The 24,001-nt window shown below is 47.1% G+C and overlaps 1 protein-coding gene and 1 non-coding gene across 6 annotated transcripts in view; one reads left to right on the top strand and one right to left on the bottom strand.

Annotated features, from left to right (window-relative positions):
* DIP2C (DIP2 acetate--CoA ligase C (putative)) overlaps positions 1-24,001 on the top strand; it is a 311,707-nt gene that overhangs the window by 270,420 nt on the left and 17,286 nt on the right. For 3 of the 5 annotated variants that reach the window (XR_008686670.2, XM_055431717.2, XM_055431753.2), the window contains exons 31-38: positions 682-850; positions 4,455-4,625; positions 11,434-11,463; positions 12,856-12,917; positions 16,164-16,221; positions 17,835-17,909; positions 19,587-19,761; positions 21,676-21,799. Coding sequence is in view for 4 of the 5 variants with exons in the window: in XM_055431717.2 (XP_055287692.1) it covers positions 682-850; positions 4,455-4,625; positions 11,434-11,463; positions 12,856-12,917; positions 16,164-16,221; positions 17,835-17,909; positions 19,587-19,761; positions 21,676-21,799 (864 nt within the window). In the remaining variant the exon portion in view is untranslated. The remainder of the gene's footprint in view (positions 1-681; positions 851-4,454; positions 4,626-11,433; positions 11,464-12,855; positions 12,918-16,163; positions 16,222-17,834; positions 17,910-19,586; positions 19,762-21,675; positions 21,800-24,001) is intronic. The other 2 variants (XM_055431748.2, XM_055431730.2) reach the window with 1 other exon arrangement.
* LOC129535624 (small nucleolar RNA SNORD31) lies at positions 20,796-20,864 on the bottom strand. The gene has a single exon (XR_008681693.1). It is a non-coding gene; the product is annotated as a small nucleolar RNA SNORD31 (small nucleolar RNA).

Genomic DNA, 24,001 nt, shown 5'->3' with positions numbered 1-24,001 from the left:
TCACAAAGTAGGACACGACTGAGCCTGCACACAAGAGAATGCATGTATATTCCTTAGTTCTTTTTTGGTATTTATTTGGATCATTTTGAGTGAAATTGTAATCCTATTCTAATTGTCTTAGTGTTATTTACTCTGAATGTCAGTTTTCTGAACTCAAGTTGGGCATGCTTTTCCTCAGTTGGCTGTTTAGTACAAATGTAGGCTGCATGGCCTCTGTTGCAACCCTCTTCTCTGCCTGTTTATGTGGTGGCCATGGAAAACAGTACTGCAAGGACTGAGGGTCAGGTCCCAATGAAACTTCAATTGCTAAACCAGACAGCATCCAGTTCGTCAACTGCTCTTCCGAACTTTGAGACCTTTTAACCAGAATTCAGTCCTGTGTTTCCCATTGTGAGATTCAGTTTGTTACTGTATGTAGTAGCCATGAGAGAAACCTACCAGCATCATAGCAATGAGATACCTCACTAAGTGCTCAAAATGACAGTAACTGCAGACCATATTTACATAATTCTTTTGTATTTTTCAGAATGTTTTCATAAACACCTTTTACTTTTTATTTAAAAACACCCGGGAGTAGAGTTGATGTGACTGTCCCTTCTTGCAAATGGAAGCAGGTGTTTCTCAGAGGCCCATGGATCCCCCTCCTCCATCCTCGCTGAGCCTTCCTGTGTCTCTCTGCAGTGTGTACTCTGGGCACCAGTCCATCCTCATCCCGCCGGCAGAGCTGGAGACCAATCCTGCCTTGTGGCTGCTTGCCGTGAGTCAATACAAAGTCCGGGACACGTTTTGCTCCTATTCAGTGATGGAACTGTGCACCAAGGGGCTGGGATCCCAGACAGAATCCCTCAAGGTAAGCAACACAAGAGTGCCTGGAGCATTGCCAGCATCCTGGGGGAGCACAGTATTGAGGGCGTGGAAGAGGTGTGGGGCAGCCACTGTCACCTGAGGGTTTACAGAGTTGCTTCTACAGGAAAACCTCATTGTATACAATGAGTGTTTTCCCACTGCCAGAGTTACAGATCAGAACGTACGTTATTGATGTCTTTAATTCTGTTAGGGCTACTCGGAGGGGCCTGAACTGCCTTTTTAATTGTTTTATTCCAGTGATGCGGTTACAATCATAGGTCTTAATTTAGCCACTGATATCGTTTTTCTTGAAGACCTTGATTGGTATATCTGGATCCTAACCAGATTTCAGTTGTACAGTTCAGTGAACAGTGGTTTGGTTTTATTTGTTAATATTCAGTTACCATTATGTGATAGCCAAGGACATCTGGGTAGACATACCATAATATTCAAGTAACTAAGAGAGAATAATTATAAGACCTATTATGGTTAGTATTCCAACTGTTCACTGTTTCTATGCTCAGATATATGTGAGAGAGAGTGTGTGTGTATACACAGGTTATATTTGTGTGTATGTTTATATACATACAAATTACCTATATACTTGCTATTAGTAAAGCAATGTATTTCTCTCTCCTGGATTTTGTTTCCCTACTCAGACCCAATGCATTAAGCTTGAACGAGAAAGCAAAATGCATGGTAAATTTGATACTAAGCTACAGAAATAAATTATTATTTCTTCAGTACAGTTCAGTCGCTCAGTCATGTTCGAGTCTTTGCGACCCCATGGACCTCAGTACGCCAGGCCTCCCTGTCCATCACCAACTCCCGGAGTTTATCCAAACTCATGTCCATTGACTCGGTGATGCCATCCCACCATGTCATCCTCTGTCATCACCTTCTCCTCCTGTCTTCAGTCTTTCCCAGCATTAGGGTCTTTTCCAGTTAGTCAGCTCTTCGCATCATGTGGCCAAAGTTTTGGAGTTTCAGCTTCAACATCAGTCCTTCCAGTGAACACTCAGGACTGATCTCCTGTAGGATGGACTGGTTGGATCTCCTTGCAGTCCAAGGGACTCTCAAGAGTCTTCTCCAACACCACAGTTCAAAAGCATCAATTCTTTGGTGCTCAGCTTTCTTTATAGTCCAGCTCTCACATCCTACATGACTACTGGAAAAACCATAGCTTTGACTAGATGGACCTTTGTTGGCAAAGGAATGTCTCTGATTTTTAATATGCTGTCTAGATTGGTCATAACTTTTCTTCCAAGGAGTAAGCGTCTTTTGATTTTATGGCTGCAGTCACCATCTGCAGTAATTTTGGAGCCCCCCAAAATTAAGTCAGCCACTGTTTCCACTGTTTCCCTATCTATCTGTTATGAAGTGATGGAAGCAGATGCCATGATCTTAGTTTTCTGAATCTTGTGTTTTTAAGCCAACTTTTCCACTCTCCTCTTTCACTTTCATCAAGAGGCTATTAGTTCTTCACTTTCTGCCATAAGGGTGATGTTATCTGCATATCTGAAGTTATTGATATTTCTCCCGGCAGTCTCGATGCCAGCTTGTGCTTCATCCAGCCCAGCATTTCTCATGATGTTGAGAAGACTCTTGAGAGTCCCTTGTACTGCAAGGAGATCCAAGCAGTCCATTCTAAAGGAGATCAATCCTGGGTGTTCATTGGAAGGGCTGATGCTAAAGCTGAAACTGCAATACTTTGGCCACCTCATGCGACGAGTTGACTCACTGGAAAAGACTCTGATGCTGGGAAAGGTTGGGGGCGGGAGGAGAAGGGGACGACTGAGAATGAGATGGCTGGATGGCATCACCGACTCTGTGGACATGAGGTTGGGTGAACTCCGGGAGTTGGTGATGGACAGGGAGGCCTGGCGTGCTGTGATTCATGGGGTCGTGGAGAGTTGGACACGACTGAGCGACTGAACTGAACTGAACTGACTCTGCATATAAGTAAAATAAGCAGGGTGACAATATACAGCCTTGACGTACTCCTTTTCCTGTTTGAAACCAGTCTCCTGTTCCATGTCCAGTTCTAATTGTTGCTTCCTGACCTGCATATAGATTTCTCAAGAGGCAGGTCAGGTGGTCTGGTATTCCCATCTCTTGAAGAATTTTCCACAGTTTCTCATGATCCACACAGTCAAAGGCTTTGGCATAGTCGATAAGGCAGAAATAGATGCTTTTCTGGAACTCTCTTGCTTTTTCGATGATCCAGTGGATGTTGGCAATTTGATCTCTGGTTCCTCTGCCTTTTCTAAATACAGCTCGAACATCTGGAAGTTCATGGTTCATGTATTGCTGAAGCCTGGCTTGAAGAATTTTGAGCATTACTTTGCTAGCATGTGATGTGAGTGCAGTTGTGTGGTAGTTTGAACATTCTTTGGTGTTGCCTTTCCTTGGGATTGGAATGAAAACTGACCTTTTCCAATCCTGTGGCCACTGCTGAGTTTTCCAAATTTGCTGGCATATTATTTCTTAAAGTTTTATTTATATAGCAAATGAAATTTATAAAACATAATTATTATTTGTGTCCACCTATGTTATGCTATAAAATGATTATGTTTCATGAACTTTCCCATAGGGTGCATATGTAAATGACCAAATGAAATAAATGATATCTAAGCACTTCACACTTTGATTAGTTTAATCCTTACAGTGGCTCTCTGAACTGGATCCATTATTGTCTCCGTTTTAAAGATGAGAGGACTTACGTTACAGAGAAATCAAGCACCTTTTCCAAGTTCTTATATTTAATAAACGTCAGGGCCAAATTTTGAATCTCTGGCCCCAAATGCACCGTCCAGAGCCTAGGCTGCATTCTCCCAGAACACGTGCGTGTCAGGGGCCGTCCTGTTTTGCACACTCACCTTGCCACATGTAGCAGCATGTCTGGAAGGTCGCCCTCAGCACAGGGACCCTGTCAGCTCTCCCAGCTGTGGCTGGCTCCTGGTGACTTTCCCCTGTGCGTTGGAGACCCCGTCGCTCCCACGCTCCCACGTCAGTGCCACTCCCATCACGGTCTGGGCTCTTCCTGGGCTCTGTCTGGGAGTGTTATGCTCATGGCACTTCATTTCCAGCTCCAGGGTGTTTCCATGTCATTCACTTGATGGAATTTGGGCAGAACTGAGCTTTGCTTCATCATGACAGATCAAGCTCAGGACATGAAAAAGAATGGTGTTTAAGAAGCTGCCCAGATGTTTTTGTTTTCCATTCCTGTATTAAAAGTAGGTTTCTCATTTCTCTCCAATGTGTGTTCTGTGTATCCAGGCTCACAGGAGTGTATACAGGTGCTTCTGTTTCTCCCCATACCCTGTCCTTTAATTATTTTATCCAGATATTAATTTTCTTCAACTTTGCTCCTCATTATGCTGCTTCAGTTACTTAAATGTTTGTAATGGCATCCTTGATAATCGGATATGGGCCATTTTTTGTTTACACATATGTTCTACAGCACTTTGATTACTGGCATGGACATAGAGCTCTGGGAATGAATATCTGTGTGGCGTTTCTGTGGTTTTGTGGGTCTGGGTGAGGTTCCTGCACGTCACACCTTAACACTGGCAAATGTGACCTCCTGCTTCTGTCATTATTTGTAGGCACGAGGACTGGACTTGTCCCGCGTGCGGACCTGTGTGGTGGTGGCAGAGGAGCGGCCCCGAATAGCACTCACCCAGTCTTTCTCGAAACTGTTCAAAGACCTGGGCCTCCACCCGCGGGCTGTTAGCACCTCTTTTGGCTGTCGAGTGAACCTGGCAATTTGCTTGCAGGTGAGTTTCCTTGATGCCAATAAGTGTTTGGGTCACAGAGTGACTTTTAAAGACAGGCATACAGCGCCAAACTGCTCACCACAGTTCCCTGCTGATGCTAACCCACATTTAGAAGGAATCTTTCAATCAAATGCATGTGGTTGGTGCACACTTGTTTCCTTTTTCTTTTAGTTAAAGTCTGCGTTTGTCAGTAACCATTATTCATAACTAGCATTCACAGGCTTATTCTGTCCTGGGACATTTTAAGTTTTATAGCAAGAGTTGCTGTTTCTCATCAGGCTCTTTAAAGATGAGATTCTAAACAAGTGTTTCACTGTGTCAAGAAATCCTGTCCCTTGAAGTACTTACTCTCTTGTATGCAGACAGTGATTTCTGTAGGGAGAATTCCAGTACATTAAGGCAGGTTCACAAATTTGCTCCTGTGATGACACCATTGAAGTAACACTTAATTTCTGCATTTATAAGGTAGAGCTGTAAGTGAGGCTGCCCTCGTAAGGTTGCCTTGTATCCTCTGTGGCCAAAAGTATTTGTTTCCTGTCTCTTCATTAGCCCACTTCTGACCATCTTTGCTGTTCTCTCCTGCTCTGAACTCTTTACCTGAGATCTAGTTTATGAAGGAGAGGAAGATAGTGTGGGAACCTCCCCCAGTGCCCTTCAGGCTGCCTCAGCCAAAATGAGCTGGTCCCAGGCTCAGCTGCAGGCTCTGTTCCTTTGAGCATATGAAAAGGACAGGCACTTCCTTCACAGCAGGTGCTGGAGTGGAGGACAGTTGCTGCAAACCAGCTCCTGAACTCCCCTCCCTGCCACCTATCATGTCCCCCATGTGTGGCCCGAGATGCTGCTTCTAGTTCCCCTTGGGCAACCATGGGAAGCTCCTGGTCTGCTGCCTCCTGGCTAGAGCTCTCAGTATTTGGACTTCGGAGACAAAGGACTGACTGTCCCCACATGATCAGTCTGATGAGATCGCTTTAGAAAAATCAGCGACAGGAAGCTTTTCTGATTTTCATTAGATGTTCCTTGCCTCTGTCTCCCTTCTCTTTGAATCAGCTCCATTTTTAAACATGTGTAACTACCAGAGTCCTCAGGAGTCCATTGAACCTTGTTCTGTGATTGAAGTAATCTGAAGGATTGGATTGATTTGCCCAGCTAGTCCTTTAAATGCTGAGATTTTTTTTTTCCTCTTCACCTTTATCTGTTCTGCTTTAGAAGAAATGAGAAATGCACTCATTAGATGAATCCAGTGGTAGGATTCTGTAACACTCCCTTCTCCTGCAAGCAATGGGGAGTGTATCACAAGTTCACAGAAATCTGTGAGAGACAGGCCCCTGCCCACAGCGATATTATTCTTCTCTCTCAGAATGCTGGAAGATGAAGGGAGAAGGACATAGAATAGATCCCATATTAACAAATATCATTTAGCACTTGCCACTTCATACAGGCAACAAAGAATTCTACAACACTTTATTATATAAAATTAAAACTTTGTAGACACTAGAAATAAAGCACTTATGTTATTTACCTCTTTTTTTTTTCATTTATTTCCATCTACTTAATCCAAAATGTTTTAAGAAGTTTTTATAAGGAAGCACAAGCTTAAGTAGGAAAAGTAAAATACATTAAAAATAATAGAAAAGGTAGAGGTGACAGAAAATAAGGGTAAGAAGCCAAGAATGAAAGTTGGCACATAGGCATTTGGCACCTTGTGGCCTGAAATACAAGCTCCATCAGTCTGTGTTCTTACCACCTAGAACTGGACCTGGTGCTTTGTAAATATTTAATAAATATGTGTTGTAAGAATGTTGAATACTTGAAGTTCTATACTTTTAATAAAAATATATATATTCTTTTATAGAAAACAGTCCCATCAGCATGATGTGGAGGTCAAAGTTGACATTGCCAGTCCCAGGTCACAGTGCTCTTTTGGAATCTTGGCAGCGTCTTTAAGGGTTTTTGTATATTTTAAGTTTTTCTACTTGTGTGCTTTACTTTCATCTAATTTTCAGCCAGTTTTTCTTTTTCTGAATGGTCAATATTAGAAAACAGCTGAAAGTATTAATGAGTCTGGCAGTAGAGATAAATCAGGTAAATTCAAGTGCGTCCTACTAAGCAGTGCAGGCTGTGTCTCCCTGCCATGCCTGCAACCAGGTGTGCATCAGAGTTGTGGAGTTTTATGGTTTGGGGAGCTGGACCACATGTGCTGACACAGCACACAGCAGGCTATGGGCAAAACCCTGTTACTGCACATGTGGATGTGGTCTCTGGCATGCTCCATCCTGGGAGTAGCCTCATGTCAGCCAGAGTCAGATTTTACTTAGAGAAACTCAAGACACAGTTCTGGCCCTCAGGGAACCACATGAACAGTAGACATACAAATGAATTTTTCAGTAAATGAGTAAAATATTCTTAGGAAAAATGAAGTAAGAACATAAAGGGGGTACAGAGGAGGCAGATTTACTGTTAGGGTAGCCAAGAAGGATGTTTCTGAGTTGACAGTCTGCAAAGCGCCCTGTGATGTGAACGTACAAAAATGTGGGCAAAAGCAGCAACAAGTGCAAGGCAGGGTTGGTCAGTGGAAATGTTTATTTTCTATTAATTTTTGCATAAATCAAAAAATATGTGATTGTGATCCCAAACAAGATCTTCATGACCAAGATAACCACAATGGTGTGATCACTCACCTAGAGCCAGACATCCTAGAATGCAAAGTCAGGCGGTCTTTAGGAAGCATCACTACAAACAAAGGTAGTGGAGGTGATGGAATTCCAGCTGAGCTATTTCAAATCCTAAAAGATTATGCTGTTAAAGTGGAAATTTCAATTTGGAAATTTAAACTCCAAATTTAAATTTGGAAAACTCAATGCCAATGGCCACAGGATTAGAAATGGTCAGTTTTCATTCCAGTCCCAAAGAAAGTCAATGCCAGAGTGTTCAGACTACCACACAACTGCACTCATATCACACGCTAGCAAAGTAATGCTCAAAATTCTCCAAGCCAGGCTTCAACAGTACGTGAACCATGAACTTCCAGATGTTCACGATGAATTTATAAAAGCCTAAGGATCCAGATTTCAAATTGCCAACATCCGTTGGATCATAGAAAAAGCACGAGAGTTCCAGAAAAACATCTACTTCTGTTTTATTGACTACGCCATAGCCTTTGACTGCATGGATCACAACAAACTGGAAAATTCTTCAAGAGATGGGAATTCCAGACCACCTTACCTACCTCCTGAGAAATCTGTATGCAGATCAAGAAGCAACAGTTAAAACCAGACATCGAACAGCAGACTGGTTCCAAATTGAGAAAGGAGTACATCAAGGTTGTATATTGTCACCCTGCTTATTTAACTTATGTACAGAGTACATCATGCAAAATGCTGGACTGGATGAAGCACAAACTGAAATCAAGATTGCCGGGAGAAACATCAATAACCTCAAATATGCAGATGACACCACCCTTATGGCAGAAAGTGAAGAAGAACTAAAAAGCCTCTTGATGAAAGTGAAAGAAGGGAGTGAAAAAGTTGGCTTAAAACTCAGCATTAGAAAAGCTAACATCAAATGCAAATCAAAACCACAATGAGATACCATTTCACACCTGTCAGAATGGCTGCTATCCAAAAGTCTACATGCAATAAATGCTGGAGAGGATGTGGAGAGAAAGGAACCCTCTTACACTGTTGGTGGGAATGCAAACTAGTACAGCCGCTATGGAGAACAGTGTGGAGATTCCTCAAAAAACTGGAAATAGAACTGCCATATGATCCAGCAATTGCACTCCTGGGCATACACACCGAGGAAACCAGAATTGAAAGAGACACATGTACTCCAATGTTCATTGCAGCACTGTTTATAATAGCCAGGACATGGAAGCAACCTAGATGTCCATCTGCAGACGAATGAATAAGAAAGCTTTGGTACATATACACAATGGAGTATTATTCAGCCATTAAAAAGAATGCATTTGAATCAGTTTTAATGAGGTGGATGAAACTGGAGCCTATTATACAGAGTGAATTAAGCCAGAAAGAAAAACACCAATACAGCATACTAACGCATATATATGGAATTTAGAAAGATGCAAATGATAACCCTGTATACGGGACAACAAAAAAGACACAGATGTATAGAACAGTCTTTGGGACTCTGGGAGAGGGTGAGGGTGGGATGATTTGGGAGAATGTCATTGAAACACGTATGTTGTCATATGTGAAATGAATCACTAGTTCAGGGTCAATGCATGTTATAGGATGCTCGGGGCGGGCATGCGGGGATGACCCAGAGGGAGGATAAAGGGAGGAGGGAGGCGGGAGGGGGATTCAGGAGGGGGAACTTATGTAAACCCCGGGTGAATTCATGTCAATGTATGGCAAAACCAACCAATATAATATTGTAAAATAATTTGCCTCCAATAAAAAATAAATTAATTACAAAAATAAATAAAAAAGGAAAGCTAACATCATGGCATCTGGTTTCATCACTTCATGGCAAATAGATGGGGAAACAATGGAAATAGTGAGAGACTTTATTTTCTTGGGCTCCAAAATCACTGCAGATGGTGACTGCAGCCATGAAATGAAAAAAACGCTTGCTCCTTGGAAGAAAAGCTGTGACCAACCTAGACAACATATTAAAAATCAGAGACGTTACTTTGCCAACAAAGGTCTGTCTAGTCAAAGCTATGGTTTTTCCAGTAGCTGATGTGTGGATGTGAGAGTTGGACCATAAAGAAAGCTGAGCACCAAAGAATTGATGCTTTTGAACTGTGGTGTTGGAGAAGACTCTTGAGAGTCCCTTGGACTGCAAGGAGATCGAACCAGTCCATCCTAAAGGAAATCATTCCTGAATATTCATTGGAAGGACTGATGCTGAAATAACTGCAATACTTTGGTCACCTGATGGAAAGAACTGACTCACTGGAAAAGATCGTGATGCTGGGAAAGATTGAAGGTGGGAGGAGAAGGGGATGACAGAGGATGAGATGGTTGGATGGCATCATTGACTCAATGGACATGAGTAAGCTCCGAGAATTGGTGATGGACAGGGAGGCCTGGCATGCTGCAGTCCATGGGGTCCCTTAGAGTCAGGCATGACTGAGCGACTGAACTGAACTGATCTGAAACAGATCAGTTTCAAGAGATGGGAATTCCAGACCAGAATTGTTTGGAAATTCCAAACAGAGAAGGCATAGCTTGAGGTTGAGGTCTGAGAGCAGAAGCTCCATGTCTCTTGTTCCCATTGTATTTCTGCAGGGCCTGACACGTGAGAAATGTGTAATAAAGATACTAAATATACCAAAATTGAATTTTTAAGAACGATTATACAAATAAGGAAAACAACCTGAAAAGTTATGAATTTTTAGAGACTGAATTTTTTACCAAAGAGTATTTATTTTAAGAAACAAAAATCGGAAAATACAGACCAGCCAATAAATAACACCCATCTGCCTAGAGAGAATCACCATCAATTCCTTAATGTAAAAATATGAAAAACAGAAATGCTAAGGTATTTCCCAAATTCCACGCCCTGTCCTAAGTGTTTGAAGGTATTGTGAAGGTCATGCCATTTTTCTTATGGAACCCGAGAATTACCAGTGTGTGTGAAATCAGTGAGTGTTTTCAGTTGATTGGTTGTTGTTTGAGGGCATGTTTTCTCAGCTGGATGGCCCGCCATGCTTCCTCAGGGCCCTCGCCTGGACTGTGTGCTCTGGGAGAGGGCAGGCCTCCATCTCTCGAGGTACGTAGCCAGGGACCTTGTCCAGTCAAGGAATGGAACCGCATCTGAGCTGTGCTTTCAGAATCACGTTTCTAGTGTCCATAGGCCCCCTTCCAGAAGTGTCCCCTGGTCTTAGGGAGGCTGAGTTGTGCAGCTCACAGGTTGTGGTGACTGCAGAAAGAAATGTTGGTGATGCATAAGATTCTGAGGTACCTGAGTAGGGGTGGCACGAGGCTGGACCCACACAGGACTATGCCCATGCAGAAACCTGGGCTTGTTCCAGCTCTCTCGAGATGCTGGGAGAGACAGTCAGCCAGGGAAGACGTGCCACATCCGAGGAGCTGCCGCTCATGGCTTTAGGGTCTTTCCCTAGTGGACTCGGATGCTTTTGGATGGTGGAGGTGGGCACCAGAACCTGGCCGACAAGAGGGAAGGGATGCAGTGCCTTGGAGGACAGAGCTGAGGGGGAGGCAGGGAGCCCACTGTGGGGAGTCCCTCCCACACTGCTGAGTGAGGAGCCTGAGGTTTGGTCCATGCTTCATGCGTACTCTGAACTCTCTTCTTGTCCTAATCTTGTAGATGTAGGGCTAGACAGCCTGAAGATTCACAGACTTCCAGGGTCACCTTCATTATTGTAGTAAGAAACTTGAAGCTATTTCAGTGAGGAACACTCGACAGATTTGGTCAATTAAATTCATACTCCCCGCTTTCTCAGTGAAGAACAGAAACTAGAGAAAAGTACCATAAAATCAACACCCACTGACCATATGTATGAAAAGCAGTTCCTCAGGCCCACCTGCCCGTAGCCAGTCATCTGTTACCTCCTCTGTTGCTCTGTGGATATGTGAACATCTTTTTAGATTTTTTTTTAGCCTTTAATGGTACAGTGATTGATTTTAATGATTTCCATATTTGACATTGTTTTTGATCTTCTTTTTACTTTGTTCTCTGCTTTTTGCATTCTCCTCCCCACCCCTCCCTCTTCTTCATCCCACTTTTACTGCTGGGTTGTCTGTTTCTGTGTCTGTGTATGTCCTCGATGTTCGGTTTCTGTTGGTCTGGTGTCCTCTGCTCCCACCTCCTGCTGCTGTAGCCTCACCGGCTGTGGAAGCTGGCCGAGCAGGTAGGGACCTCCCGCCCATCCACACCAGTGCCTGCAACCACACAGTTTGATCAGCTCCCAGCAGTGGGCAGACTAGGAGTTGAGTGCGAAGATGGGCTGGGCTTGTGGACCCATGGGCAGGAGGGCTGACAGCCAGCGTGATGTCATGTCTCAGATCTCTTCAGACGTCTTGCATTTGTGACAAGCGCTGTGCTTCCATTTACACAATGTGTGGTGTCTTTGCCAGTTTGGGGTCATCTCTGTTTTGCTTCATTTTTTGCTTCTAGTGACCTGTTTTCTGATTTGTTGGTTTTTAATTGGCCTCTTGTGGTTATGTGCTTTGCATTGCTCAGACCACAAACTGTTCCTCCACTCCGCTCTGGTCTGTGACACAGCCCCTGGAGTAGCCGCAGGTCAGCAAGGGTGCTGTGTCCTCACGGCAGGGCAGCTCCTCCTCCAGGCTGATTGCATGTGCTTTCTCAGGGGGCGGGGGAGGTTATCGTGTGGTCCAGTGTGGTATAATGAAGATGTCTTTATTTTTTTCTTTTTCTTATATTGAAGTGTGCCTTTGATTTAAGGTTAAGATTCTCTCGTGAAGAATTTTAGTGTAGTTCTTCAAATAAATCTGAGAGTCTCCTTATTTTTTGGCAGATATTTTTTTAGGTTCTGTCTTATTCTACCAAAAGTAGTGTATTACTTTCCCAGGAAATGTATGTAGAATTTTTGTTTGTAATGTAGCTTTAATGCCATTGCTGTTATATGAGCAGAGATTGTTGTTCAGAAGTCAACTCAGTATGTATTTTGAAGAGATTTATGATCCCAAGATAAGCTTTCAGGACCCTGTGTTTAAATAAATATTTCAGGGTGCTGCCCAGATGACCAATGATAAACATGCTACCTCCCTGACTTATGCCGTGGGCAAAACTGGCCTCCCACCCTGAAGGAAAACCAGGGCACGAGCAGAACCAGAATGAACAAGATCGCTGTCTTTTATCTCTTCTTCCTCAGTCCGTCAGCTCATGTCACATGTTCTGCTTCAGTACCGTGAGCTCTGAAAATACACTTTTGGGGATGCATGTGGTGAAAGCCTCTCAGCAAATGATGCTTCACTTCCTCAACAACCTGCTTTTGCCAAATGCTGCCTCTGTAGTTTCAGCCTCTCTTTATTTGGCGAGATGCCCCTTTCCTTTCTAATTTTCATAAATGATTAGCAGTCAAGCTATGTGAAAGTCAGTATTATCTTAGTAAGATATTCTTTTGGAGTTAGGTTATCAAGTGAGAGGTGTGATTTTAGTGCTTTTGGGTTTTGTTCAGTTGCAGACCTTACCAAAGAAATGTTCCCAGCCAGTAGGAAGCACAGACACAGCTCCTCCCAGGCAGATGGGATTAATCGCATTGTGTCCTTGCTTGCAGGGAACATCGGGGCCCGATCCAACCACCGTCTATGTGGACATGAGAGCTCTGAGACACGACAGGTAGTGTGACTTTGTCTCCCGGCACCCGGCGTGCAGCGCTCCTCTGGAAGGAGGAGTGCAGTCATCTGCTCCAAGCGCAGGGGCCACAGAGTGAGCTTTCGCAGCACTCCACGTGCATCACCTCACGTCCCACTGGGGCAAGCAGCTCCTGATTCTGAGAACAGCTGTCCCAGAGCCACTGCAGTCAGAGTGGCCTTTTTTCACACTCTGCCAGACTTGACATTTTCTTGAACACTAGTCAGCTGCTATTTTTCACCTCATAAAATATCAACACTGTTCACATTTCTCTGCATGAATTGAAAATTTCTGTCAAGGCATTTCCAGGAAAAACTAAACTGTAAGTCAAGTTACCTTTCTGTGCAGCTTCCTAATAAGCAGCCTTGAGCAAGAACGAAAGGGAGTGTGCTGGTGGATGCTTGTGAGTCCACCGCAAGGGGTGGGACAGAAGGTGGGGACAAGATAAGGAATCTGTTACAGAACTTCAGCTCCCGAAGGGGTCCCTCCTGATGTGCCTGAGGGGGAGAAAATTCTGTCATTTCTCTACAGATGTCTCCAGTGATTGGGTTGTTTCTCTATGTGGTGGAGATGCCGATGCATTGCTGTTTCTTTGATGTGATAATAGAGTGACTCTGATACAAAGTGTCCTTTTATAAGTGGCTGGAGGTGCTTGTGGATGTGCTGTGAGGGCCAGATACTGTGCTCCGTGTCTGCTTGTTCTCAGTGGTGCCTACCAACATGTGCATTTGCTGACAACATGTGAGAGAGCTGGGGAGAGTTGTGGGTGGGAAACCAGGAGCCCCCACCTGGCCTGGCCAAGTGTGTTCTTGCCTGCTGAGTTCCCATGTGAGAGAGTGTCAGGGACAGGGCTGCGGAGGGGCCTGGTGTGCCACACAGGCCAGTCACGCCCAGGTGGTGTGCCCCACCGTGGATGGGTTGCCATGGTGCCGTGTCTGATGAGCATGATGTGGGAAGTGGTCCTGGTGGCATGTGGTGGGTGGAGGCCAGCGAGGCAGCTGAACATCTTGCAGTGGCCAGGACAGGCCTCTGCCGCACAGCAGATGACCAGAATGGCAGTGGTGCTGAGATTAAGAAGCACTTTGTTCCGCTGAACGCTTTGTTCCACTTCACTCTTGGTGTTGCCTCCTGGTCCCCTGGAACGCTCGTTTTAGACCCCGCTGTTCACAGGGACTCCCAGGAGACAGCCTGTCTAGTAGCAGAGAGAACCACTGACCCCCAAGAGACACCAGCCCCCTGCAGCAGAGGCCTATCCAGACATCTTCAAGATGCAGACCCTTAGCGCTAAGATTAAGTGACCTCTTTCGGGGGCGTAACATTTCCAAACATAACTAGTAGGCTTTAAAAAGAAATTTGCTTTACTCCCTACAAAAATTATTTGAAGATAACTTTATGTTAGGTTGGCCCAGAACGGTCATTGGGGTTTTTCCCTAAGATGCTGTTGTGGGCGTCTCGGATACAGAACACCGTCAGCACACTTAACGCAGGACCACCTGGTGGACCACACTAGACTCCATCGGCTCCACTTGGTGTGAGTGGCACTCATCCTCCAGGCCACCAGTGACCACTGGAGTGGCCGTCAAGAGATAGGCGCCCCCCTGCCCTCCTGACCAGCGCTAGGATGTGCCACACTGGCTGTTTTCCATGGCTCTGAAGTGACCAGCTCCTGACAGCACCCGTGGGGCAGAAGGTGTGGTTTCCTGATTGTGCCATGTCCTGGGAGTGCTGGGTGACAGTGTGCAGTCAGGAGAGAGCCTCCCTGTCTGTGGTGCACAGGCGCTGGACAGAGCTGCCCCCCTGCCCCAGCCTATGTGCTCTTAACTCCCACAAGTTTCCTGGGTTTCTGTGAGCCCTTTTCCCTCTCATATGTGCTGCGCGCATGTGCATGTCTCTCAGCTCTTCCGGGAGACACAGCTCTGCCTTCTTCTAGGGGTGTTTTTTTCTTTGTTCTTGTGGATATTCTCAAGTGGGAAAAGAAAGACACCCCCCCCCCCACCGCCATGTGGCATTTGCTGACAAAACAGGACCACCCCTGAGTGGTCCTAGTGCCCCTTCTTGGTTGCCTGGGATCATAATAAGGAGCACCGTTCCATGCTGACCAGAGAAGAAACTGTTTGTCTGCCCTGCATACTTGCCCATGTCCCTGCCACCACTCAGCAGGGAGGAGGCCACAGGGAAATTCTTAGCAGTAGAGTTTTCGCATTTCAGGTAAGATCCACCTGCCCAGCAGGGACAGGAGACAAGATGAACTCCGAGGGCAGGATGAGGACGGGAGGCTGGCTGCCCTGAAGCAACTAGAGAAACAACGTAATCTTACACTTGAAGCAACTAGAGAAAGAAGGACAAACAAAACCCAAAGTTAATACCAGAAAGAAAGCATACAGATCAGAGCAGAAATAATGAAATAGAAACAAAATAGTAGTAAAGATGAATAAAACTAAAAGGATAGTTCATTGACAAGACAAATAAAATTGATAACTTTTAGCCCAGATTTATCAAGGAAAAAAGAAAAATTGATAAAATTAGAAATGAGGGGGTTCCCTTTCACTCCATTTTCCTGAAGTAAAAGTTGTCTGTAGATGATGGGTCAGCATCACACTCTTAAGAGTAACATGGAGAGAACTGAACCCAGTCATGGGGTAAAGTAATGCAGCTGAGGAGGGCCCAGTGGGCTGGGTTGTGACTGGCACCAGGGTGCTCTACAGTTCTTGAGTACCTCACCAGCAAATAGTTCTTAGATTGAAAAGCACTTCTTTCCACAAAGGAGATTTTGCTGTCTGAACTGGCCAGTCCTCTCCAATGTGCTTGGCTGAGGCGGTGGATGCTGTGCTGTGGGGTCTGCGGCCCGCTGTGTTTGCAGGGGACAGGCCTGAGAGGTCTCCTTTCACAGGAGTGGCAGCTCTTTGAGGAATGCAGCTTAATCCTCGCTCTCCCTTTTCTGCACACGCTGTGCTGACCCCGTTACATCAATGCAGAGTCGTTCCTGACGTTTGTGGGTTGATAGGTGAGGCTGCATCTCCATACTCTTGTGGCCTGTGTGGTGGCCCCCACTGTCTCCTCTCTGCCATTGTCTGCTTTTTCTTTGACTTCTCGACTCCCTTTGCATTGGGTAATGCTTATCAACAGAGCTAATGTGCCCGTCAGACTGCTGGGCGTTGACCCAAGTGCTAGATGTGGAGGAGGAAGCCAGGGCCCAGAGCACACAGTAACACCTTCTGTTTTTCTTTGTAGAGTACGCTTAGTGGAAAGAGGCTCTCCTCATAGTTTGCCCCTGATGGAGTCAGGAAAAGTAAGTACAGAAGAAAGGCATGTGCATATATATTTGAACACAAGTCTCAGTTTGGGGGCTTTGGAAAGTTAAGAAGTACATGGAAGACTTTTTTCCAAAAAAAAAGTTTTCTTGAAAAGTAATATATCAAATCCAAAGAGTTGGACACGACTGAGCGACTGAACTGAACTGAATATATCAACTGATTTTGACCATGAGCACAGAAAGTCAAAGGAAGCCCCCAGGGCCACGGCACCTTCTCTCTGGTTCTGTTCTGCGTGGCCTCCACTCCCACGGGTGTCTCCGTCTACAGCAGCTTTTCCAACTCCAGCCCTTTCTTGCATTCCACCCAGAAGAGCAGCAGGAAAAGGAGGAGGCCATGGGGACGGCTCCTCAGCCTCTTCACTCACACTTAGCACCTCTGGGCATGGTTACCCCGGCCGAGAAAGGCAGGCTGGCAGTGTCTTCGGTACATTGGCTCCAAATGTCCATGGGCCTGGCCAGCAGGCAGAGCTTGTTTACTGTGGGACTAGACAAAGCCTGGTTATCATGACAGCTGGTCGTTCTTGCCGTGGTGGTTGTGTCATTTATAGAACTAAAACGCAAGGAATGTATTTAAACCATGCGACGAGTTGACTCCCTGGAAAAGACTCTGATGCTGGGAAGGATTGGGGGCGGGAGGAGAAGGGGACGACAGAGAATGAGATGGCTGGATGGCATCACTGACTCGATGGACATGAGTTTGAGTGAACTCCAGGAGTTGGTGATAGACAGGGAGGCCTGGCGTGCTGTGATTCATGGGGTCACAAAGAGTCGGACACGACTGAGCGACTGAACTGAACTGAAGACTTTTTTTCCCCCAGCCCCTATTGTCAGATCTCTTCTCCACTTAACGTAATTCTAGAGGCATGTTGTTCGGGACCTTTTACAGTCTGCGTCTTCACGGCTGATGGTTAGAGTTCTTGGTACTGTTTTCTCTAAGGTGAGATTCAGCACTTACCACTCACCCAGCTCGACCATTCTGGTGGGCCGTTCACCAGACATGCTCCCATAGCTCTCACCACAGGTGTGTTGCCTTATCTCAACTGCACAGTTAGTAGCTGAACCAAGGGGGACTCCATTCTGAATTTCCAGAATCAGCTTTTGATTCTTTCTATGCTTCCAGTGGAATTCAGAGCATTTCTGAGCTAAACGTACGTTAAGAAGGAGGTGCTCAGTATCAGCGTTGTACTATTGTCAGCCAACAGGAAAAGTGGGCAGTGTGGCAGAGGAGGGCAGGGCCGCAGGAGCGCCATCCGCGTGGTGCGGCAGACACTCTGGCAGCACTGCTTTCTCTTCTGGACACCACAAAGCAGCTCCACTAGTTCTACTTTGTAAGCATCAAGCTTGCTAAATTATATCATTTGTCATGTTTTTGTTCAAAGTCTCACTTTTAGGATCATTTTAACATAGGCTCTGCCAATGTAAATAATTATAATGAAATGTCATTGATTTGCTGTTATTATGTGATGCTGTGGTATGCAATTTTGATTTAAAGCCATTCACTTTCTAAACCATTTTAATAGGGAAAACAGGCACTTGGCATGAGGCATCTGCCTGTCTGCCTATTAACAAGACTGTTCCTTCCCACATAGATACTTCCAGGGGTGCGGATCATCATTGCCAATCCAGAAACAAAAGGACCCTTGGGAGACTCACACCTGGGCGAGGTGAGGAATGGGGTATCTGTGAAAGTTCAGGATTATGAAGTGGTGTTTACTTAGGGAGTATCACATTTCTCTTCAAAGCATTTAGCAAAGAGGAAACTTCCTGTGTGGGGGCAGTTTCCTTATTTTTAAGCTCTCAATTTGAGTTCCATGTGCCTGCTTCACAACAGAGAAGTCTTTCATCAGGAACATGATAGAGAATGTGCAGAGGGAATCTTGCCAAACCCAGAATCATAGCAGCACCAAGAACCATGGCAGGCAGACTGGGGACATGACAGGTGTTTGTCTGGGTCAGAAAGTCACTTTTACTCCCTTGTATTGATGATGCAACCTACCGAGTGACTCCCCACCCACCTTGTGCCCCTCACACTACTGGCTGCATGCAGCCACAGGAGACCCTTCCTGGGCTGCTGTCCTGAAACTCGCCCTGCTTGCTGGCCATGAGCACCCCTCTGCCCTTCCCATCCCCCTCACTCCCTGATTAACTTGCTTCCAACGTGTCTGCCTCCCCACCCCCGTTTTCCTCTCCAAGCCCAGGCTACAATGACCGTGACCTTCCCACAGGGACACTCCTATAGGTGCCACCCACCCTGTGGTCAGCTGCCTCTCTTCTTCTAACCTGTTCTGACCACACACAAAACACTGCCGTTGACGGCACCTGACTCACACCAGCCCCACCACCCTCTTGGGCACCAGGGCACACACGTGTGCGTGTACACGGTGAGGGAGGGAGTGGTGATGAGACCTGAGTCTCAGCCACCGTCACCCCGAGACCCTTTTCCTTCTTGGGTAGTTTATTGGCCCCTCACTCATCTCTCTCCGTGTGAAGATCAAAATTGAGATGATGAAATGCTATACAGGCCTTATTTAGGAATTTCCTTTAAATGCACATCTAAGAATGAAAATTAAACATGGTACCTGCTGTCTCTGGCCCCTGCTGCCCTCATAGCGCGCACGGCCTCTGAGAGCTGAGCACTGGGCCGAGGGGCGGAGACCACTGCACCCTGGCTTGTGCTGGGAACCTGTCTGACAGGTTCTCTTCCTCTCACTTGCTGGAGACCCTTATCCCTGCTGCTTCCTCTCACCTGCTGGAGACCCTTATCCCTGCTGCTGCCTAGTTTGCCCTGGCAGGTGTGGCTGAGGGCTGCTGGCTAGACCCTTTGTCCCTGACTCAAATACCATTTCCCAAGATACAACATTCAGGTATTTTTATCCTCCATTTTTTTGTTGCTACCATGCCTTTCTCTTCTAGAGTTTTTCTGTTGTGTTATTTTATTACAATATATTCCCCAAAGTAAACAAATCAAATGAAAGGGGAAAATAAATCAGAAAGCTTTTTAACGTTTTTCCAGCTTGCTTTTTGGAAACAATCAGTACATTTGAATAAATATAAGGAAACTCTTACAAACTCATTCATTTGATATTTATTTCAGAAGCCCTTAGTTCATCTACTTTAATAGGATTCTGTGAGATGGTGGCTTGGGCGTTTGCTTAGCCACTAGTATGCTGTCATGTTTTCATTTCATCAGACTTCATGGTGTCTGTGTCTCCCTGGAAACAAACCGTCTTGTTTTTGCAAGCCAGGGACAGACGGAATACAATCCATTGAATTGTAAAAGTAGTTTCTGCCTTGGACATCATGTCAAGTTAACTTATGCAGTACATTTGGCTTCCTTACAGATCTGGGTTCACAGCGCCCACAATGCCAGTGGTTACTTCACTATTTATGGAGATGAATCCCTCCAGTCAGATCACTTCAACTCAAGATTAAGCTTTGGAGACACACAGACAGTCTGGGCACGAACAGGCTACTTGGGATTCCTACGGAGAACCGAACTCACTGATGCAAATGGAGGTGAGAGTTCCCAATAGGAGGCAGGAAGTCCTCAGACACCGAAAACCCCTGTGGGTTTGAGATCCCAGTCCCAGGAGAGCGTGTGTGCTTGCGTACTTGCTGCAGGCAGCCTGGTGAGAGAGAGCCCAGGGTGAGAGCCTGCTCAGGCTGTGCGTGTCGGCATGCATGTCCCAGGTTCTGTCCTCCTCTGTGAGCCAGGAACACATGTAAAACCGGGGCAGGGGCTGGGGGCTGTGTCTATGACAAGTGCCTGTAAGTGCAGCTCACCAGCTTGTCACCAACTCTGGCACTGCCAGCCCCACCCAGGGTCCCCTGAAGCTGCATTGTTCTCTTCCTGGCGGGAGGCGCTGGCCTCCAGTGATCTGGTCCTGCAAGGTGCCCTCAGGGAACAGTAGCTCAGAGGGCTAGCGCTGGGTGTGGGTGTGACACAGAACCAACATGTAGGAGCCTGTCTGCTCCTCACATCGCTGATCCTGGAGTCCTCTCTCCACTCCTTATTTCACTGAAAACAGAGGCAGGACTTGGGTGTTACTCTGGGGCGGTGGGCCTGAGGTTTCTTGTGAGATCTGCCAGCTCCGGAGATCAGCAAGACTTCCAACCCCACCTGCCTGGTAGGAGCCGTGCCAGCCAGGCCAGGCCAGACCAGCAAGAATGCAGGGGAAAAGTACCAAGATATTCTGGTGTTATATTTTCTTAAGGTTTAAAAAACAAAACATTTATTTAGGAAGGCTGAAATGATTGTATGCTAATTTGAAACAGGTAAGTTGTATAAGAAAATTCCATATTTTATATCCTCCAAGAGTTGGGATTCCATTTTGTGTGCTTTGTTCTTTCTTCAGACCTTCTAACTTCAGACTGGTGTTAAGCAGGAGCATGGCTCTCTCCTTTCCGTGGGAGCCCAGCCTCTTCACCCTCATAGAGGGCAGGCACATCTGTGCAGGCTGTGGAGTCTCAGCAGACACATTAGAAGCCTGGCAGCTGGTCCACACAGTGTCCTGTTGGCTGTGAAGCCCGCTCAGCTTCTCACTGCAGGCAAAAGCTCAGAAAATACCTTCCCATCACAGGGATCAGACTGGGGCGGCATTGATCTCGTCGCTGGCTGGCACTGTATTTGCAGTTTGGGGAAGTCATAGACTGTCTCACTGGAGGGTGCCCTCTGGGATTTCTTGAGGAACTGCGCTTAGCAACACCCAGACCTCAGTACTGGTTCTGCCTGTGGAGTCTGTGGGCTGGGAGGGTGGGAGGCCCCCGCAGCTGTGGTCAGAAGGCAGCAAGTGTCTGCCTTAGCCTGGAGATGGAGAGGATTTATTTTCTGGTATTTCATGTGTCAGTCACTTCTCGTAAACTCACCCTGATGCACTCAGTACCCTAAAGATGAAAGAGGTCTCCTTGTTTTTAAGGAAAGATGGACTGCATGTTGTCATTATCCCAAGGTTTACACAACTGACAAGAATAGCTTTACCAGTTACATGAACTAAGGGAATCTTTGTTTATGAACATTCTCGGAAACTCAGCTTTCTTTCCCACTCAGACATGTGGTGATAAGAGAGTTGAACCCTCGTGTGATGGAACCACAGGGAGCTTGGTGTTGCTTTGGCTGTGCCGGGTCCTCTCATGTGACTCTACTGCATCTCAGGCAGTGCTGCCGAGGGATGTATGTGGAGGCTGCCTCTTGGGCGAAGGGACGGTGCAGGCACGCGGCCAGCCACGTGGCCACACAGCCCCCACCCCCACCGCCACACCTCTTCCCTGAGCGCCCTGGGCTGCAGTTTCCCTGAGAAGGGAAACCGGACCCTTGCTCAGGGGTCTTTCTTATACCTCTCTTCCATGTTCAGGGGTAGCACTCATCTTTATTCTTTAAGAGACTCAAGCAGTTTTGCAGTGAAGCTCACATAGTATCCATTCCCCATGCAGAGCGCCATGATGCCCTCTATGTGGTGGGGGCCCTGGACGAGGCCATGGAGCTGCGCGGCATGAGGTATCACCCGATAGACATCGAGACCTCGGTCATCAGAGCCCACAAGAGTGTCACGGAATGGTGAGGAGTGGGCAGGCAGCCCAAGGGCCAGGGTGAACCCGAATCTCTAATGAGCACCCCTGGTGCGGTTGGTGCTCTTCCTGAGGGTGACGGACAGATGGCTGGGGGGGTGTTTGCAAGGAGCCAATTATTTGGTTTTTTGTTAGGGAAAACTTGATGTAGGGGAAGACACTGTCCACAGGGAGCCTGAACCCAGCGAGCCCTGTGGGAAGGCCTCAGCTCCAGGAGAGGCCATGCTTGCCAGCGTCATAGGGTCGTCAGTGACAGGTCACCCATCCCACCACCTTTGGAGGTGGCCTTGGAGGCCACGCCGTGCCCGCCCTGGCCATTTGGTGGCTGTAACTTGCAAGTGTGCCTGGGAGCAGCAGCACCAACCACTCCTCAGGGCCTTCATGTGGCACTTGACCATGGACAGTGGCTTCAGCACCACTGGCCACTGTTCCTCTCACCCCACTGGTTCCCTGAGGGTGGAGGCCTTTGGGGGCCTGTCTGCAAGCTCAAGGCAGGAGCCGCCAGGGAGGTTCTTTCTGAAATCTCTAGGGGGGCAGATGGGTTGGCCTGTGAGTGTCAGCTGCCTCTTGTCAGCTGATGCAGGCTGGTGTTCCCGGCCACACGCTGCACCACGCAGAGGGCTCGGCAGACAGAAGGGGCGAGTGGATGGCAGAGCTTCGTCCCCACTCGGTGCCATGTTTCAGGGTGAGCAGCGACAAGCCTGTCTGAGCACAAGTCCTCCACCTCTAAAACTGCCTCTCCACTCATGTGTCGAGGCAGGAGCCCCAGAAAGGTGTCAGCTAGAAACAGTAGGGGTCCGCCTCAGTTTGCACCAAGGTGTAAATAGCCATCTCAGCCTTTTGTATTTTTTAAGAAAATAATTTCAAGTGGCTTGTATTGCCTCCCTCACTTATTGCCTCCCTCACATATTTTCTATCTAGTTGAAAAGGTGCCATTTCCACTGGAAAGTGTGCAGCCAGGGTTCCCCTGTGGGTTTCTCTTGCCTGTTCTGAGCGTCACTTAGATGCCGTGCAGCTCGCTCCTTTCTCTACTTCAGAGGCTCCAAGAGGGAAGGCACACCGGGCTCGGTCGCAAGGGGCTTCTCTCCTCAGAGTGCGAGCAGCACCACGGCTCTGCTGTCACTCCCCTCCCCAGGCAGCTCCATCAGTCATTTGGTGCAGAGAAGGGAGGGTGTGAGGCTGGGTCACATCTGTGACTGCCTCACTGAGCACGGCCCAGCCACCCTCAGCCACTGTGGCCCCAGGTGGGCTCCCGCGGCCTCCCGCTGCCCTCTGCACCCCTTCTCAGTGAACTATGGGATCCACACTGACCCTGATGCTGCACCCTCAACGCCAGATGTCAGGATAAAACCATCCCCAGCGTGGCCACAAGCAGTCACATGTAACTCACAGACGTGTAGTTCTCTTGAGCAGCTCCCTTGGGGTGACGCTCGTCACACAGCCAGCCCCAGGAGTCTCCAGTGTCCCTCTTCCATTTTAATGTGATCATTGGCCATTCTAAGCAAAATACACATTTTTTGTTAACAGGCATACCCTATGCTTTTAGGAAACAGTGATGACTTTCCCCAGACACTTTCTGCCTCACAGCTGAGACAGAACCTTCTCTGTATCTGACTCCAGCAGCCACTGCAGGCCCTGGAGCTTGACCCCACCCTCTACGGGGCTCCGGTGTGCTAAGGTTCTTAAACATTCATGTTTTAAAAGCCCTACTACCTGACGGCAAGGTGGCCTAAAGTGTAAAACATTGGACTTAGTTAGGCTTTTACAAACTGGGCAGATAAGATACTGTGGGTAGTCCTCCTGAAAGATCCAAGTAAGACACTTCTGGATGGAGCTCTGGCATCCCCAGGAATTCACCTACCTGAATCAGGTCCCCTGTGTTGCCCTCACCCAGTTCCTGAGACAAAATCTGTCAGTGCGCCCCAGGTCTGCAGTTGAGCCCTGAGGTGCCTGATGCAGCATGGTGGCTCTTCTGCTCATGTGCATACGTGTTTACCCCCTGGGGACAGAGGCAGGTCAGGACTAGCCCTCGTGCCCACTGTCCCAGCTCAGTAACAGTCCCGCCGACCACACTGCAGGCTTCCCAAGTGCCTTTTGGGATGGGCTCCACCCTTAGGGCCTTGTGTGGATTCAGGGAAGGCGGGGGTGAGCTGCCGCCCTGAGAGCAGGTTGGTAAGAGGCGTGGACGCAA

This window comes from Moschus berezovskii, chromosome 15 (genome assembly GCF_049115385.1).
Source record: "Moschus berezovskii isolate FMDL1 chromosome 15, NW_MosBer_1.0, whole genome shotgun sequence".
NCBI classification, from domain to species: domain Eukaryota; kingdom Metazoa; phylum Chordata; class Mammalia; order Artiodactyla; family Moschidae; genus Moschus; species Moschus berezovskii.
This window is presented reverse-complemented; position numbering and strand designations above follow the sequence as displayed.